This window comes from Mus caroli, unplaced genomic scaffold (assembly GCF_978045245.1).
Source record: "Mus caroli unplaced genomic scaffold, Mus_caroli_1 scaffold_8, whole genome shotgun sequence".
In the NCBI taxonomy this organism is placed as follows: domain Eukaryota; kingdom Metazoa; phylum Chordata; class Mammalia; order Rodentia; family Muridae; genus Mus; species Mus caroli.
In genome coordinates, this window is record NW_028227263.1 from 124,415,227 (window position 1) to 124,431,360 (window position 16,134).

At 51.1% G+C, this 16,134-nt stretch overlaps 1 protein-coding gene across 2 annotated transcripts in view; it reads right to left on the reverse strand.

Annotated features, from left to right (window-relative positions):
- Exoc3l2 (exocyst complex component 3 like 2) overlaps nucleotides 1-16,134 on the reverse strand; it is a 36,779-nt gene that overhangs the window by 11,202 nt on the left and 9,443 nt on the right. For both annotated transcript variants that reach the window (XM_029480140.2, XM_029480141.2), the window contains exons 3-8: nucleotides 13,847-14,441; nucleotides 9,938-10,049; nucleotides 7,654-7,755; nucleotides 7,463-7,563; nucleotides 5,650-5,760; nucleotides 2,407-2,542 (exon numbers count right to left, since the gene is read on the reverse strand). In XM_029480140.2, the coding sequence (XP_029336000.1) occupies nucleotides 2,407-2,542; nucleotides 5,650-5,760; nucleotides 7,463-7,563; nucleotides 7,654-7,755; nucleotides 9,938-10,049; nucleotides 13,847-14,441 (1,157 nt within the window). The remainder of the gene's footprint in view (nucleotides 1-2,406; nucleotides 2,543-5,649; nucleotides 5,761-7,462; nucleotides 7,564-7,653; nucleotides 7,756-9,937; nucleotides 10,050-13,846; nucleotides 14,442-16,134) is intronic.

Genomic DNA, 16,134 nt, shown 5'->3' on the forward strand with positions numbered 1-16,134 from the left:
ATAAGTAAGGGAGGGAGAGGGCCAGGTCCCCACCCTACCTGGCATATACCAGCATTTGTGCTTGCACGCACACAGTCACCTGTATGTGTGCACAAGTCGGCAAGTGTACAGGCTAAGTGGTCACGTCTGCCCTCTCTGACTCCATGTGTCTCCCTTCCTGCTTTGCCTCCTTAGTGACTGGTGACCGAGTGCCAGGTTTATCTCCTAACCTCGCTCCTTCCCTTCCTTTCCTGCCTATCAGCATTCTCAGACCTTCCGTGCCTCTAATTTCATATTTCAGAACATGCACTGAGTGAAGGCGAAGGCAAAGGACCTTTCTAGAAACAAAGACTCCTGTCTGGAAGCCTGATACTGGGAAGGGGGAGGCCAGCCTGGACTACATGTTGAGTTCCAGGCTAGCCAGGGCTACATAGAGAGACCATGTCCCAACTACCCACACACATCAAAAAAAAAAAAAGGCGTCAAGCTTGCTATGGTGATACACACTTTTAATCCCATCCTGAGGAAGCAGGCACAGGTAGATTTCTGTGAGTTCCAAGCTAGCCTGGGCAATATAATGAAACAGGGATTCAAGTGGGGGGGGGGGAGGAGAGTTGGAAATGAGGCTCAGTGGTAGAGCCCCTGCCTAGGATCCCCCAGTGAGCGGCTGGGGGTGTGGCTCAGTGGTAGAGCCCCTGTCTAGAATCCCCCAGTGAGGGACTGGGGGCATGGCTCAGTGGTACAGCCCCTACCTAGAATCCCCCAGTGAGGGGCTGGAAGTGTGGCTCAGTGGTAGAGCCCCTGCCTAGGATCCCCCAGTGAGCGGCTGGGGGTGTGGCTCAGTGGTAGAGCCCCTGTCTAGAATCCCCCAGTGAGGGACTGGGGGCATGGCTCAGTGGTACAGCCCCTACCTAGAATCCCCCAGTGAGGGGCTGGAAGTGTGGCTCAGTGGTAGAGCCCCTGCCTAGAATCCCCCAGTGAGGGGCTGGGGGCGTGGCTCAGTGGTAGAGCCCCTACCTAGAATTCCCCCAGTGAGGGGCTGGGGGCGTGGCTCAGTGGTAGAGCCCCTGCCTAGGATCCCCCAGTTGGGGGCTGGGGGCTGAACACCTGCCTAGAATGGGAAACTTTGAACTTGGTCTCCAGCTCCTTAAAGGGGCAGGAAAGCAAAGGTCTGGCCTACCCTGCTGTGGTAAGTGATTTGGGAGAGAAAGCAGCAGGGAGTCGGTACTAGAATCTCCTGAACTCCTTCTCTTCTTCTGTCCCCTCTTGCAACAGATGGGAGTGGAGCTACATGGCACAGGTTGACTCTGAATTCCGAGATTCAAGGGATCCTCCTGCCTCAGCCTTCCTAGTAGCTGAAGTTCAAGTGTATGCTAGGACACTCCCTGACAAGTCACTATCCTGTTGTGTGTGTGTGTGTATGTATGTATGTATGTATGTATGTATGTATGTATGTATGTATGTATTTAGAGACAGGGTCTCATTTTGTAGCTCTGGCTGGCCTGGAACTCATTTTGTAGACTAGCCTGGCTTCAAACTGCCTCTCAAATGCTGAGATTAAAAGCGAGTGCCACCATGGCTGGACAGACAAGGTGCTGTATTTTAAGTGGGATAATCAGACATTTTTGAGTTAAAGATTTGAAAGAAGCAAGGAGGAGGAGCCACAGGGCTATGGGGTAGGGAAGGGGCACCCGAGCAGAGGGAATCCAAGGCCTGGGACCCAGGGGTGGGCGGGGATTTGATCAGGAGACTCAGAGATGGGAGGATATGAGGTCTCAGAAGAGCTGACCAGGGTGCCTGGGGCGATGGCAAGGCTTCTGGCTTTTTCTACCAGGGAGCTGGGGGCCTAGGATGACCTCTCAGTGGAGATGGGGTACATAGTGTCTGTTCATTCCACCTACCGGGTGGCTCCCTCCCTGCTGCCCACAGGAGTGCTTACTACATTACCCCCTCATGGCATTTAAAGAGGCCCTGAGGGTGTAGGGTCAAGAATTTGTGAGCCGGGTGTGGTGGCGCACGCCTTTAATCCCAGCACTCAGGAGGCAGAGGTAGGCTGATTTCTGAGTTTGAGGCCAGCCTGGTCTACAAAGTGAGTTCCAGGACAGCCAGGGCTATACAGAGAAACCCTGTCTCGAAAAACCAAAAAAAAAAAAAAAAGAATTTGTGGGACCTCAGAGGGCAACGCAGTACACAAGCCATCTCATGCTGGCAGCTCTCAGTCCATCCCACTCAGCCATGCCCTCCCACCTCTTCCTTCCTATGCCCCCCTTTTTCTCCCCTCAAACAGTCCCAACACGGCCATCATTCCCAGTCCCCCACCCCTGCTTCCCCGAATGCTGAGTCATGGGTTAGAAGGAACTGGGGGTGTGGAGAGTGATGCCAACCCATCCTGGCACAGCCTCACCCCAGGGCCCCCGCCTCACTCACCTGTAGTTCCTGGAACAACAATTCAGCAAGGACACGATGGCAGAGTCGGGTCACACGGTCCAGAGCGATGGCTGAAGCTTCCCTGGCCGGTTCACTCTCAGGGGGCCCCACCCTGGCCAGTCGCTCAGCCAGAGACCTGTGAGGACCAACAGGCTCAGAGTCAAGGCCTTCTAAAACCTGAACACCCATGCTGGGACCAGCTGGGCCTGGGGTAGCAGATCTGTGGTCCCAGTTACTGAAGAAGCTGAGGCAGAGGGATGCAAAGTTCAAGGTCAGCCTGGGCTACAGGGTGACTTAAGACTTGCTAGAATAGGGCTGGGAAGAGCTCAGTGGTTAAGAGGACCCAGGTTTGGATCCCAGCACCAACATGGCAGATCACAAGCACCCGTAACTCCACTTCCATGGAATCCCACATCTTCTTCTGACCACTGAAAGGACTGTCCTCACATGCACGTGTGTGAACACACACACACATACACACACTCATACATGCATATACATACATGCACACATGCACATACAGACATGCATACAAACACATTCACACACACATACTCATGCACATGTACATAAACACACACATACACATGCACACAGACACACAAATACACATGTGCATACACACATGCGAACACATACATACACACATGCGAATACACACATGCACACACATATACATACATGCAAACACACATAGGCATACACACAGTCACATGCATACACACATACACATATTCACACACACTCATGCACATGTGCATACACACATGCATACACATATGTACACACATACATACACACACATGTGGAAACACACAGAGGCATATACACACACAAGGACTAAAATAAATCTTTTTCTGAAAGACAGAAAGGGTAAAACAGAAAAGCAATGCATATGTATACACAATAAAATATTTAATTATATATACTGTGAAGAGAATTCTGATTGCTTGTGAGAGAACTCTAAGAAACCAAGACAAGAGTCTTGTGATAGCAGTTTCTTTTAAAACAAAACAAAACAAAACACGGAATTGTTCCTGGATTACGCTTGCGTGCCTGCCTCTCCCAGATGCAGTGGATTGAAGTGAGTTCACTTCAGATTATTCACTACCGGCTACTAATATTCTTTTCTATGCCTCTATGGAAAAACATGTTTTGACCATGTGGCTTGCCCGCCAAATGCGGTTTGTCCTTGTAATTGGACATTTTATTCGTGTGACTCTGAGCCCCTAGAATATGAATCGCCTGAGGCTCTGAACAAAGATGGCTACTACAGGAGACTTTACGAATATGAATCGCCTGAGGCTCTGAACAAAGATGGCTACTACAGGAGACTTTACTCTGCCTGACTGATTGGCCCCGTTCTCCCAGGGCAAATTGTCTCCAGATATTTCTTCACCAAGACAAGTGGTTCGGAGCTTGCTCTGTAGATCTGCCTGCCTCTGCCTCCTGAGCACTGGGATTAGGTGTGTGCCACCACAATCAGCTATACTTATGGGTCTTTTTTTTTTAGTGCATTGGTAAGTATACCTATCTGTGAGAATATATGAGGGGAATACTTGTGATATTGATTTCGTCCAAGTGGGCCAGAATAATGGGTAAAGAGGCTTCTCATTGCCAGCCTGTTCACCACCACTACTACCACCACCACCACCACCATCATCACCACCACCACCATCACCATCACCATCTATAGGGGTATGCCGGCCATAGCGTATGTGTGAAGTTCAGAGGACGTCCTGAGAGAGTCAGTTCTCTCCTTCCACCACAGGGATCCCCGGGACAGAACTCTGGGTTATCATGCGTGGCTGCAAGTGTTTTTCTCCACTGAGAATCCATCTATCTCACTGACCTGAATCTCCAGTTTTATAAAAGCCATTCAAGGGGTGCAGCTCAGCAGCAGTGTGTACTGAGTACGCAAGCTCTGGGTTCTGGGCTTCATCCCAGGTGTGATAATAAACAAACAATGCCCATAAATGCCTGGACACACATCTATAATGTCAGTGCAGAGTCCAGAAACTCTTGTCTCAAATGACAAGTTCGGGGCTGGTGAGATGGCTTAGCTGTTTTTCCAAGGGACCAAGGTTCGATTCCTAGTATCCACATTCGCAGGCTTCTAGATCCAAGGAATCTGACGCCCTCTCCTGGCCTCCAAAGGCACATGACACAAAGGTGGACATGGATACACATGCAGGCAAAGGCAGAGGCAGACGGATCAGAAATTTAAGGTTGTTTTCAGGGACACACAAGACCCTGTACTAAACCCAATCAATAAGTAGATTATTTAAAATTATAGGTGGCTGGGCATTGGGTCACATCTGTTTAGTCGGGGCACTTGAGAGGTGGAATAGGGTACATCTCTGTGAGTTCAAGGCCAGCCTGGTCTACATAGTAAATTCTAGGATAGTCAGAGCTATAAAGAGACTCTGTCTCAAACTTAAATGCAAGTTAAAGTTAAATTTTAAGCAAGTTAATAGAAAACAAAGGTGATGGTGGTAGTGGTGGTGGTGTGTGTGTGTGTGTATATATATATATATATATATATATATATATATATATACACACACACAAATACATAATACACATATGTATACTATATATATTATATATAAAACAATATACAATATATACACTATGTGAGTGTTTCTTTGCATGTATATGTGGGGGCCAGAGGTGATCATCAGGTGTCTTCTTCAATTGCTTAACATTTTTTATATGTGCGGGTGTTTTGCCTGCATGTGTATCCATGTCCACCTTTGTGTCATGTGCCTTTGGAGGCCAGGAGAGGGCGTCAGATTCCTTGAATCTGGAAGCCTGCGAATGTGGATACTAGGAATCGAACCTTGGTCCCTTGGAAAAACAGCTAAGCCATCTCTCCAGCCCCGAACTTGTCATTTGAGACAAGAGTTTCTGGACTCTGCACTGACATTATAGTTGCGTGTCCCTTTGCCCGGCTTTTACAATGGCTGCTGGGAATCCACACTCAGGCCTTCATGAGCGATATCGTCATCATTCTTTCAGCATAGCTTCTTCATTTCTCCAATTCTAACGCATCAATGTTCTCCTCAACTGGATGAACGCCACAATCTGCGCAGTCATGGGTTTCCCCAAGGTTAGCCAGATACCACGCCTCTAAAGTTCTACACGTGCTCCCTCTCAAGCTCAATGACACCCACTCAGGGACCTCCCCCAATCCAGCTGTCACCCAAGACCCTCACACACTGTCCCCAGGGATGCTCTCACCTCAGGGGGGGCCCGCAGTTGACCATCGAGATAGTTCTGCTGATGTAGGTGTCAGAGGGCAGTTCTCGGATCCCTGGGTTCTCGTGAAATCGCTCCACTCGCTGCTGGAAGCTGGCAGGAAAGAAGGCAATGGGCACAGATGGTACACTCTGCTGCTCAGGGTCCCATGCGGGCATCCAGCCTATCAATTAAAGCAGATCTTGCTCCCCAGTGTCTCTGACCCTCCTATTCTTATTTCCAATCACCCCCACCCCAAGTGCTGGGGATTGAACCCAAGAATCTTTTTTTTTTTTAATAATTCTTTTTTTTTTTAAGGTTTATTTATTTATTATATGTAACTACACTGTAGCTGTCTTCAGACACTCCAGAAGAGGGCACCAGATCTCGTTAAGGATGGTTGTGAGCCACCATGTGATTGCTGGGATTTGAACTCTGGACCTTCGGAAGAGCAGTCGGGTGCTCTTACCCACTGAGCCATCTCACCAGCCCTGAACCCAAGAATCTTTTGTTGTTGTTTTGTTTGTTTGTTTTTTGTTTTTTCGAGACAAGGTTTCTCTATATAGCTGTCCTGGAACTCACTTTGTAGACCAGGCTGGCCTCGAACTCAGAAATCCGCCTGCCTCTGCCTCCCAAGTGCTGGAATTAAAGGCGTGTGCCACCACCACCCGGCTGAACCCAAGATTCTTACATGTTAGGCAACCCATCTAGGACTGAGCAATACCCCCAGCCCCTTATTAAACTACTGAGCCATCTCTTGAGCCCCAGTATCATATATATTTGAGATAGGTGCTTTACCACTGAGCCACGCCCCCCAGCCCCTCACTGGGGGATTCTAGGCAGGGGCTCTACCACTGAGCCACGCCCCCAGCCCCTCCCTGGGGGATTCTAGGCAGGGGCTCTACCACTGAGCCACGCCCCCTGCCCCTCACTGGGGGATTCTAGGCAGGGGCTGTACCACTGAGCCACGCCCCCAGCCCCTCACTGGGGGATTCTAGGCAGGGGCTCTACCACTGAGCCACGCCCCCAGCCCCTCACTGGGGGATTCTAGGCAGGGGCTCTACCACTGAGCCACGCCCCCAGCCCCTCCCTGGGGGATTCTAGGCAGGGGCTCTACCACTGAGCCACGCCCCCAGCCCCTCCCTGGGGGATTCTAGGCAGGGGCTCTACTACTGAGCCACGCCCCCAGCCCCTCACTGGGGGATTCTAGGCAGGGCTCTACCACTGAGCCACACCCCCAGCCCCTCCCTGGGGGATTCTAGGCAGTCTACCACTGAGCCACGCCCCTAGCCCCTCACTGGGGGATTCTAGGCAAGTGTTCCAGTGCTGAGCCACACCTCCAAGATTCTTGTTGCCTTTCTGTTCTTTCTTCTTTTTTTTTTTTTTTTTTTTTTTTTTTTTTTTTTTTTTTGGTTTTTCGAGACAGGGTTTCTCTGTATAGCCCGGGCTGTCCTGGAACTCACTTTGTAGACCAGGCTGGCCTCGAACTCAGAAATCCGCCTGCCTCTGCCTCCCGAGTGCTGGGATTAAAGGCGTGCACCACCACGCCCGGCTTCTTTCTTCTTCTTAAAGATTCATTTAATTTTAATTATTAGTACGAATGTGTCTCTGTGCCTGAGGAAGACTATAGATATTGAATCTACCTGGAGCTGGAGTCACACAGGTCATTGCAAGCTACCTCACGGTGGGTACTGGGATTAGTCCTCTGGTCCACAGTTTACTGAACCCTCTTGCTGCCATTTATCCTGACCCGCTCAGTGTCAACTGGATCCCGATGGCCAGCCCGTCTGATCGTCCTCTCCCCGCTGCCCCTCACCTCTGCAGGAACTCTGCCAGACCTCCCAGGCAGCAGTAAGCCATTCTCTCCACGAACTCCTGACTGATGTGGGGTGCTCTCTCCGTGTGCTCTTCTAGCAGCTGTGTGGACCAGGAGGAGGAAAGGAGACACGTTGTGGGTCGTCTTCCTCCCCTCTCAGGGGCGGGGCGAGCCTACCTTCTTTCTCCCACCTCACAAACATCCTGGGCCAGGTTGCTGGGTCGGTAGTCCATGCTGCCCCACTGTTCCTCATCTTCCTGCAACACTCGAAGAAGGGCTGCTCGGGTCTGAGCCTGAAACAGGGGGATGGACCAGCAGAAGTCAGGTGCAGTCTGGGACCTTGCTCTCTCCTCCCACCAGCCTCACTTTGATACCTCACCGTGAAGTTCTGGGTTCAACCCACAAACTCCTAGGTCAAAGCAGTGCTTGGGAAAAGAAGCTGGCCAGAAACTCCCTAGCCTCCTCCTTCCCCGTCTGGGGTTGAGGATGACAGACTAAAACCCTGTGACTTGGTTTTTAAAGTTTCTTTCCTTTCTTCTTTTTTTTTTTAAGTTTAAAAAATTATTTATTTAATGTATATGAGTACACTGTAGCTGTCTTCAGACACACCAGAAGAGGGCATCATTACAGATGGTTGTGGGCCACCATATGGTTGCAGGGAATTGAACTCACGACCTCTGGAAAAGTAGTCAGTGCTCATTTTGTTTTTTTGTTTTTTGTTTTTCGAGACAGGGTTTCTCTGTATAGCCCTGGCTGTCCTGGAACTCACTCTGTAGACCAGGCTGGCCTCGAACTCAGAAATCTGTCTGCCTCTGCCTCCCAAGGGCTGGGATTTCTGTATAGCCCTGGCTGTCCTGGAACTCACTCTGTAGACCAGGCTGGCCTCGAACTCAGAAATCTGCCTGCCTCTGCCTCCCAAGGGCTGGGATTAAAGGCGTGCGCCACCACGTCCAGCTGCAGTCAGTGCTCTTTTTTTTTTTTTTTTTTTTTTTTAAAGATTTATTTATTTATTATATGTAAGTACACTGTAGCTGTCTTCAGACACTCCAGAAGAGGGAGTCAGATCTCATTACGGATGGTTGTGAGCCACCATGTGGTTGCTGGGATTTGAACTCTGGACCTTTGGAAGAGCAGTCGGGTGCTCTTACCCACTGAGCCATCTCACCAGCCCGCAGTCAGTGCTCTTAACCACTGAGCCATCTCTCCAACACCTGGAGTTTCTTTCTTTTTCTTTTCCTTTCTTTTTCTTTTTCTTTTTTTCTTTTTCTTCTTCTTCTTCTTTTTGGGGGTGGGGTGGGGGATATATAAGCCACGAAGTGGTAGTGCTACACGCTTTTAATCCCAGCACTTGGTACACAGAAGCAGGCATATTTCTGAGTTTGAAGCCAGCCTGGTCTACAGAGTGAGTTCCAGGACAGCCAGAGCTACACAGAGAAACTCTGTCTCAACAACAACAAAAAGCCAAAGGCTAAAAGACTAAAAGGCTAGGTGTGTGGTTCAGTGTAGAGCCCCTGTCTAGAATCTCCCAGTGAGGGGCTGGGGACGTGGCTCTATAGTAGAACTCTTGCAAAAGGCCCTTTTCATCCCAGTAATATGTGGGGGACACAGAAAGAACTGCAAAGGTTTGCGTGTCTGATTTCCTGGTCCAGCAGAGTGTCTTCAACCCAAGTGAGAGTAACTTGATGTGTGTGATTCCAACAGACCCACCATTAACTACTTGTTTTTTTTTTGTTTTGTTTTGTTTTGGTCTTTTTTGAAATAGAATCCCACTGTGTAGCCCTGGTTGGTCTGGAACTCCCTAAGTAGACCAGGCTGGCCTGAACTCATCTGCCTCACTCTGCTTCCTCGGGGCTAGGATTAAGGATGTGCCAGCAGTGAGAAGGAGCCTTTTGCTGCTCTCTCTGCACAGAGGTGTGGGCACATCATGTATATGCCGGGCTCCTGCGAGCATCGGGCCTTGACATGAGATGCTGTGCCCGGCTTCCTCTTGCTACTAGGGATGAAATGTCTGAACTTATCAAATTTCTTTGAGTTGTGGGGTAGTATGCTGGAGAAGAGACATAGAATGTAGAAACAGCAGGCATAGTGGTGTGGGCAGAGATCTCAGTACTGGGGATGCTGAGGCAGGAGGATAAGGAGTTCAAGGCCAGTCTGACTCTGTGTCAAAAGAAAAAAGTTAAGAATAAAGAGATAAGAGAGAAAAAGAGAAAGATGGGGAAGAAAGGGAGAAGGGAGGAAAAGAGATAAAAGAAGGGGGAGGGGAAAAGGGAGGGAGGGAGGGAGACAGGGAGGGAGAACAGATGGAAGGAAGGAAGGTCTGCTATGGATTTTTGTGTCAATGGCCATTAGACAGAAATCAGGTCACCACAGGGAAAGGGAAACAGCTAGTGGGCAAGGGGAGGCCTTCCAGGTCTATCGTGACCTCCCTCTTTCTACAGAGCCCCTCCCCATCCCAAGTGGCCACTTTGGAGGTACCTTCACGTCTGTGACACATTCATCTTCCAGACCCCGCAGTGTGCCAGCAGATAGGAGGGGCCCCAGCTCCCCATTCTCCAAGGCAACCAGGTCAACCAGGCCCAGGATCTCCCTGCGATGGGAAGTAAGAGACAGAGAGGTCTGTGAGAGGTGGGGCTGCTCCACGTGCCCCACCGCCACGGTGCTGGCGACCCTGGGCCACTCCCTTCCTCTCTCGGGCCAGCCTTCCTCATTTCTCAAAGGAAGCATTTAGAATTATGTTTCCCTTGGCTCCAGCACTCTGAGTCAGATCCCCTGATGGATGGTGTCCGGGCAAGATACAGCTGTCAAGTTGGGGCTTGACAAGCTGACAGGGGAAGTCTTGCCCAGGATCAGCTTCTCCAGGAGGAGGCTCCCTTCCCCCAAGGTCTCACCTGGCTGGGGATGAGGGTGGGGATAGGGAGTGGGGGCTTCCCAACCCAGCTCCGCACTCGCCCCTCTCAGTCAGGCTGAGCGACGTCTCCATCCCCTGCTTCCCACCTCCCAGTCATGCACCTTCAGAAGACTTGTGGGATCTGCCTACTCAGAAATGCTGTCTTCCTCTGATTCTTAGCCCATGCCTTATCGCTTCCAAGAGCTTTCCGGACCCATATCCTGCCTCTACCTGTCATGGATAGTCTGAGACTTCACTGACAAGGATTCTAATGGCTACTAGCTTTTTCCTTCCTGCTCTTTTAGGGATAGCATTCCGAGCTTCTCATCCTTTTAAGGGACTGTGTAGCCTAGGCTAGCCTGGATTTCACTACATAGCCCAGGCTCACTTTGAACTCACGATTCTCCTGCTCCTGTGTGAGACTATGTTGAACTCCAGGGACCTCATTTTGTCACAGCCCATCATTCTCTGATGTTTGATTTGGACGTGGCTAACTTCTTTCTTCCCAGGGAGGGTATAAAGCATAGCCCGGTGGGGTTATCTCCTCTGTATCATACTCTCCAATCCCCCCCCCGCACCCCCCCCCACAGGATAGTCCATGCGAAGAGTCAGAGGCTTAATAGATAGATACAAAACTCTAGAACTGGGAGCAAGGGCCCATGGTGCTGTAACAGAACTCAACAGTGTGGGGCAGTCAATCAACACTGATGAAGCCCAGTGATACAAAGGGAGTGCAGTAGTTCAAGGCACCCCAGCACTGCCATGCTTGGCTGAAGGAGCTGTAAATCTGCTGCTTACTGCCATTGCAGTTCCCAGCACCCACAGGGGACAGCTCACAATTGCCTGCCAGGCCAGTTTCATGGGGTCCAACCCCTACTTCTGGCTGCCACAGATGTACACATGCACACACACACACACACACACACACACACAGAGAGAGAGAGAGAGAGAGAGAGAGAGAGAGAGAGAGAAATAAAGAGAAAATAAATATTTTTTTAAAAAAAAATCTGCCTAGCCAAGTGTGGTGGCGCATATCTTTGATTCTGGCACTCGGGAGGCAGAGGCAGGTGGATCTCTGTGAGTTTGAGACCTGTCTGGTCTACAGACTAAGTTCCAGGACAGCCAGGGCTACACAGTGAAACCCTGTCTCAAAAAAACAAAACAGAACAAAACAAAAATCTACCTAACAGGTTTGTTTCTCTAGATACTTGGAAGGCTGAAAAGGGAAAATTGGAAGTTCAAGGCTTGCCTGAAATACAGAGTGAGTTCAAATCCAACCTGGGCTACAGACTAAAGTTCTGTCTTACATTAAAAATAAATAAATAAATAAATAAATAAATAAATAAATAGGCTGAGGTTGTAGCTCAGTGCAGGCTGCTTGTTTAATATGTGAGAACATGAAAGGCTGGAATTTAATTCCCAGGAGAGAGAGAGAGAGAGAGAGAGAGAGAGAGAGAGAGAGAGAGAGAGCTACTATTTTTGTTTGTTTTTTTGTTTTTTGAGACAGGGTTTCTCTGTGTAGTCCTGGCTGTCCTGGAACTAATCTGTAGAGGAGGCTGGCCTCGAACTTAGAGACTGCCTGCCTCTGCCTCCTGAGTGCTGAGATTAAGGTGAGAGACACCTTGTAGCTTCATGAGATCACCTTATCCTAAAACCTATTGCATGTACTCATGGTTAAGAGGGACAGGCATGGCACGTGCATGTGGAGGTCACTAGCCACCTCTGTGACATTTGCTCTCTCCTTCCACCCTTCCACAGGTCCCAGGGTCCCTACTCAGGCTTGTATAACAAGTATCCTCACCCCTGAGGTGCCTCGCTTGTCCTTACAATTCTATTTTATTTGAGACAGGATCTTTCCTATAGTCTTGGATGTCCTGCGGCCCCTCTGCCTCTACCTCCCCAGTGCCTGGAATACAGGCATGGGCCATCACACCCTGCTGTATTATAGAACTCTAAGGTTCAGTAGTACTGAGGGCCGATGGGACAGAGATTTACAATGCCAAAATCTTGGGACTGTTATGGTGGATAGCTGGTCCCATTCATGTCCTGAGTAGTTAATGGGGACCAGATGGATCCGCAGCACTGAGCTACTACTAGGAGGGCTGTGGACAATGGAGCTGAGAACTCAGAATGAGAACATACCAGGTGTTCTAGGTCTGGGTCTGGAAGGACCAAGGCATTAAGATTTGAGGTCCCCAAGAGGCAAAGCTCTGAGATGCAGAATGTCGCTGTGTACAGACAGACAGTGCTAATGTCCCAGGCCTTGGGGGGATGAGTGCTTGGATACAGGGAATAAAGAAGAGCCAGCCAAGATGGGAACCCCAAGGCCATCGGCACAATCTACCAAGGTTCTGAGACTGGTGTAGGGGTGGACATGAGTAGGGTAAGGTCAATGAGGGTCAACGTCATATAGATGGTCCCACACTTGCTAGGGTCTAATAAGTCAAGCATTAGAGTGTTAGACCTGTAATCCTAGCACTAGGGATGCCCTAGCTAGCTTTAACTGCCAACTCAACAAAACCTAAACCCAGAGAGGAGAGTCCTCTATAAGGAACTTTTCAGATAAGTCTCTGAGGGAATGTCCTGATTGTTAACTGACATAGGAGGGCCCAGTCCACTGTGGGTGGCCCTATTCCCTAGGCAGCTGGTCCTGAGTTAGATAATTAGTTGAGACACAGACTGCCAGGCTGCAAGCAGCATTTCTCTACGGTTTCTGCTCCACTTTCTTGGCTGTGAATTCCTTGGTCAGAGGTCATGCTGTGTGAGAGGAACAGTTAGCCAGTCTGCCTTAAGTTCCTGCTTGAGTTCCTACCCTCATGTCCCTCCGTGAGGGACAGTGTGACCTGTGAGCTGAAATATACCCTTTCGTCCCTTAAGTTGCTTCTGGTCAATGTGTACTTTTTGTTACAACAAAAGGAATGAGAGAGTAAGGGAAGTAGAGGAGGATCTTTTCAAGGTGAGTTTCTGAGGTGTCAGCACTGCAGCCAATGATAGTTGTTGGTTGGGGGCGGGGTGGGGGGAGAGGAGGAGGAGGAGCTGGGGCGATGGGTTAGTGGTTAAAAGCACTTGTGGTTTTTTGTTTGTTTGGTTGGTTTGGTTTGGTTTTGGTTATTGTTTTTTTTTGCAGAGGTTCCCAGAACCCATATTGGGCAGCATACACTGGGCTGTATAACTCCAACTCTAGATGAACACAGTGCCTTCTGGTCTCTTGGCCCAGATACACATGCATATAAACAAACTTTTTTTAAAAAATGAAAAAGGAAAGAAAAGAAAAGAAAAAAAGGCTGGGTGCAGCGGTGCTCGCTTTTATAGGAGCTCTCAAGAAGCAAAAGCGAGTGGATCTCTGAGTTTAGGGCAAGCCTAGTCTACAGAGCAAGACCCTGTCTCAGAAAACCTCAAGTCAACCTGGGCTACATGAAACCCAATTCCTAAATCCAGTATCTTGAACAAGGTGCCTGGGGTTCAGGTGAGCGCGTCCCGGGGCGACCCGGGCTCACCTGGGGTACACATGATTGTGCCAGTGCAACAGCGCGTAACGATCCGCCAGCGGGAGCCTGCGGCGCGCGGCCGCCCCGAGCCACTCCGCCAGTGCCTCGTGGTAGCCACGCAGGTAGACGGCGCCGGCGCGCAGCCCCGCAGGGTAGGCGGGCGCCAGGCGTCCGCGCACAGCGGCCACGTCCTCCAACAGGCGCGCGCGCAGCGCCTCCAGCTGCCCAGCCAGCGCCCCGCGCGCGCCCGGCGCGGCCGCCTCCTCCAGACGTTCGCGCGCCGCGCGCGCCACCGCCTCGGCCCAGTGCGCGCGTAGCTTGCGGGCCGCCCCGGGGCCGCGGCGCGCGTCCGCCGCCTCCTCCTGCAGCAGTACGAGGCCCAGCTGCGACACCGCGCCGGTGCCGGGTCCCGGGGCGGCCAGCGACTCGCGCACCAGCGCCCAGAGCTCGCGCTGCAGCGCCTCGTACAGCAGCGCTACGTCCCGCGCGCGCCGCCCCGCGCCCGCCTCGGCCTCCGCCGTCGGCGCCTCCGCCTCCAGCTCCAGGATGTGCTCGTCCGCTCGCGCCAGCTCGCGCCTCTGGATCAGGCCCAGGATCTCCAGCACTGTGCAGGTTGGGGAGAGAAAAGGTGTCAGGAAGCGGGGCACATACCCAGTACCCGCAAAGTGAGAAGCGGGGGGATGAGGAGAGAGTCAGGGCTTGCCACCCAAAATGAGTGTCCCCCAACATGAGAGTGAGGGTGACGCTTGCCTTTGACCTCAGCAATTGCACTCAAAAGAGTGGGTTACAGAGTTGAGGACATGCCACAACAAACAAACAGGCAAATGAGATGGTTCAGTGGACAAACGTGCATGCTGTCAAGTTTAACGACCAAGTTTAACGAGTTTCTTCCCCATTCCCAGGGCCCACATGGTAGAACTGATTCCGGCGAGGATTCCTCTGGCCTCCACATATACGTGCACTGTGGCACATACATACACACATACACACGCGGGTGCGCGCCCAGGGGGGAGAGGGAGAAAGGGAGGAAGAGGGCTGCCTACAATCCCAGCTCTGGGGAGGTGGATACAGGAAGATGAAAAAGCGAAGGTCTATCTTGGCTACATAGCAAGTTCGAGGTTGTTCTAGGAAATACAAGTCTCTGTCTCAAAATAAATTAACAACAACAACAAAGACTGAGCGTCCCCAGAAGAGAATAATAAGATGAGGAAAGTCGAAGTTGGAAGGGAGATGATGAAGGACTGAGGCCAGGGGCTTTGGAGATGAATCTGTCTGGGGGAGCAGAGACCACAAGAACAGCAGGTGACACAGAGCGAGAAGAAAAGAGGCACCGGGCAAAGCTGGAGTGGTCTTATGTCATCCTAGCACTTGGGAGGCAGAGGCAGGAGGATTGCCTTGAGTTCCAGGCTATCCTGGGCTGTGTCCTGAGTGCCAGGCTAGGCTGACCTGCCCAAGCAGGAAGCAGGAGATGAGGGAGTTAGGGGAACGGGGTGAGGAAGAAGGGAACAGTGACAGAAGTGGCCCAGGATGGAGGAGCGTTCGGCCACAAGAGGGGAAAACACATCTGGGTGGAGGAAGGGGCTGGGACACAGGGAAGGGTCTCAGGTGTGGCTTGTGGGGGAAGGGAGTGAGAGAAAATTAAGGATCGAGAGCCATAGGAGAGGGGCAAGAGACAGGCTGGGCAAGGAATAACCTATACTGAGCGGAAATGGGGTCTTTAGGGTAAGATGGCTGTGAGGGCAAGGTCACACTCTACGAAGATGAGACTCACTGTAGAAAGGGGAGGCATAGGTTTGAGAGGACTTAGGTAGAGGCCAAGGGGAAGGAGGGTCCCGTTGGCCAAGAGTTACCCTCAACACCTCCCCCCCCTTCACTTCCTCCCTGGCAGAGAAGCTATTTCCTGAGCTGGGCTATTTCTGCCCATCCGTTTCCAGAAGGCGGGGGCTCCAGTCACCCCCTCCTCACCTCTCTGCAGTGCCCTCCCAGTCCCCAGGGAGACTGAGCTGAAATAGCCTCTGTCCAGGATGTGGAGGGCATCAGAGGACAGAAGAGGCTCCAGGAAGGTCCCCTGACTCTGATGCATGAAGTGGGGGTGGGGCTGAAATGAAGGGGGTGTTGGCACAGGGCTGGGGAGTAGGACGGAGTTTGGGGGAGGCTGGGGAGAAGGCAAAGCAACAGGGGACATTTTAGCTATGGAGTGAGCTGGCCATTGGGATTTGCAGACTGAACAAAAAAGCCAGGTCCCACGGGAACAGATACTTAATCCTATCTACTGGGAAGGCAGAGGCAGGAGGAAA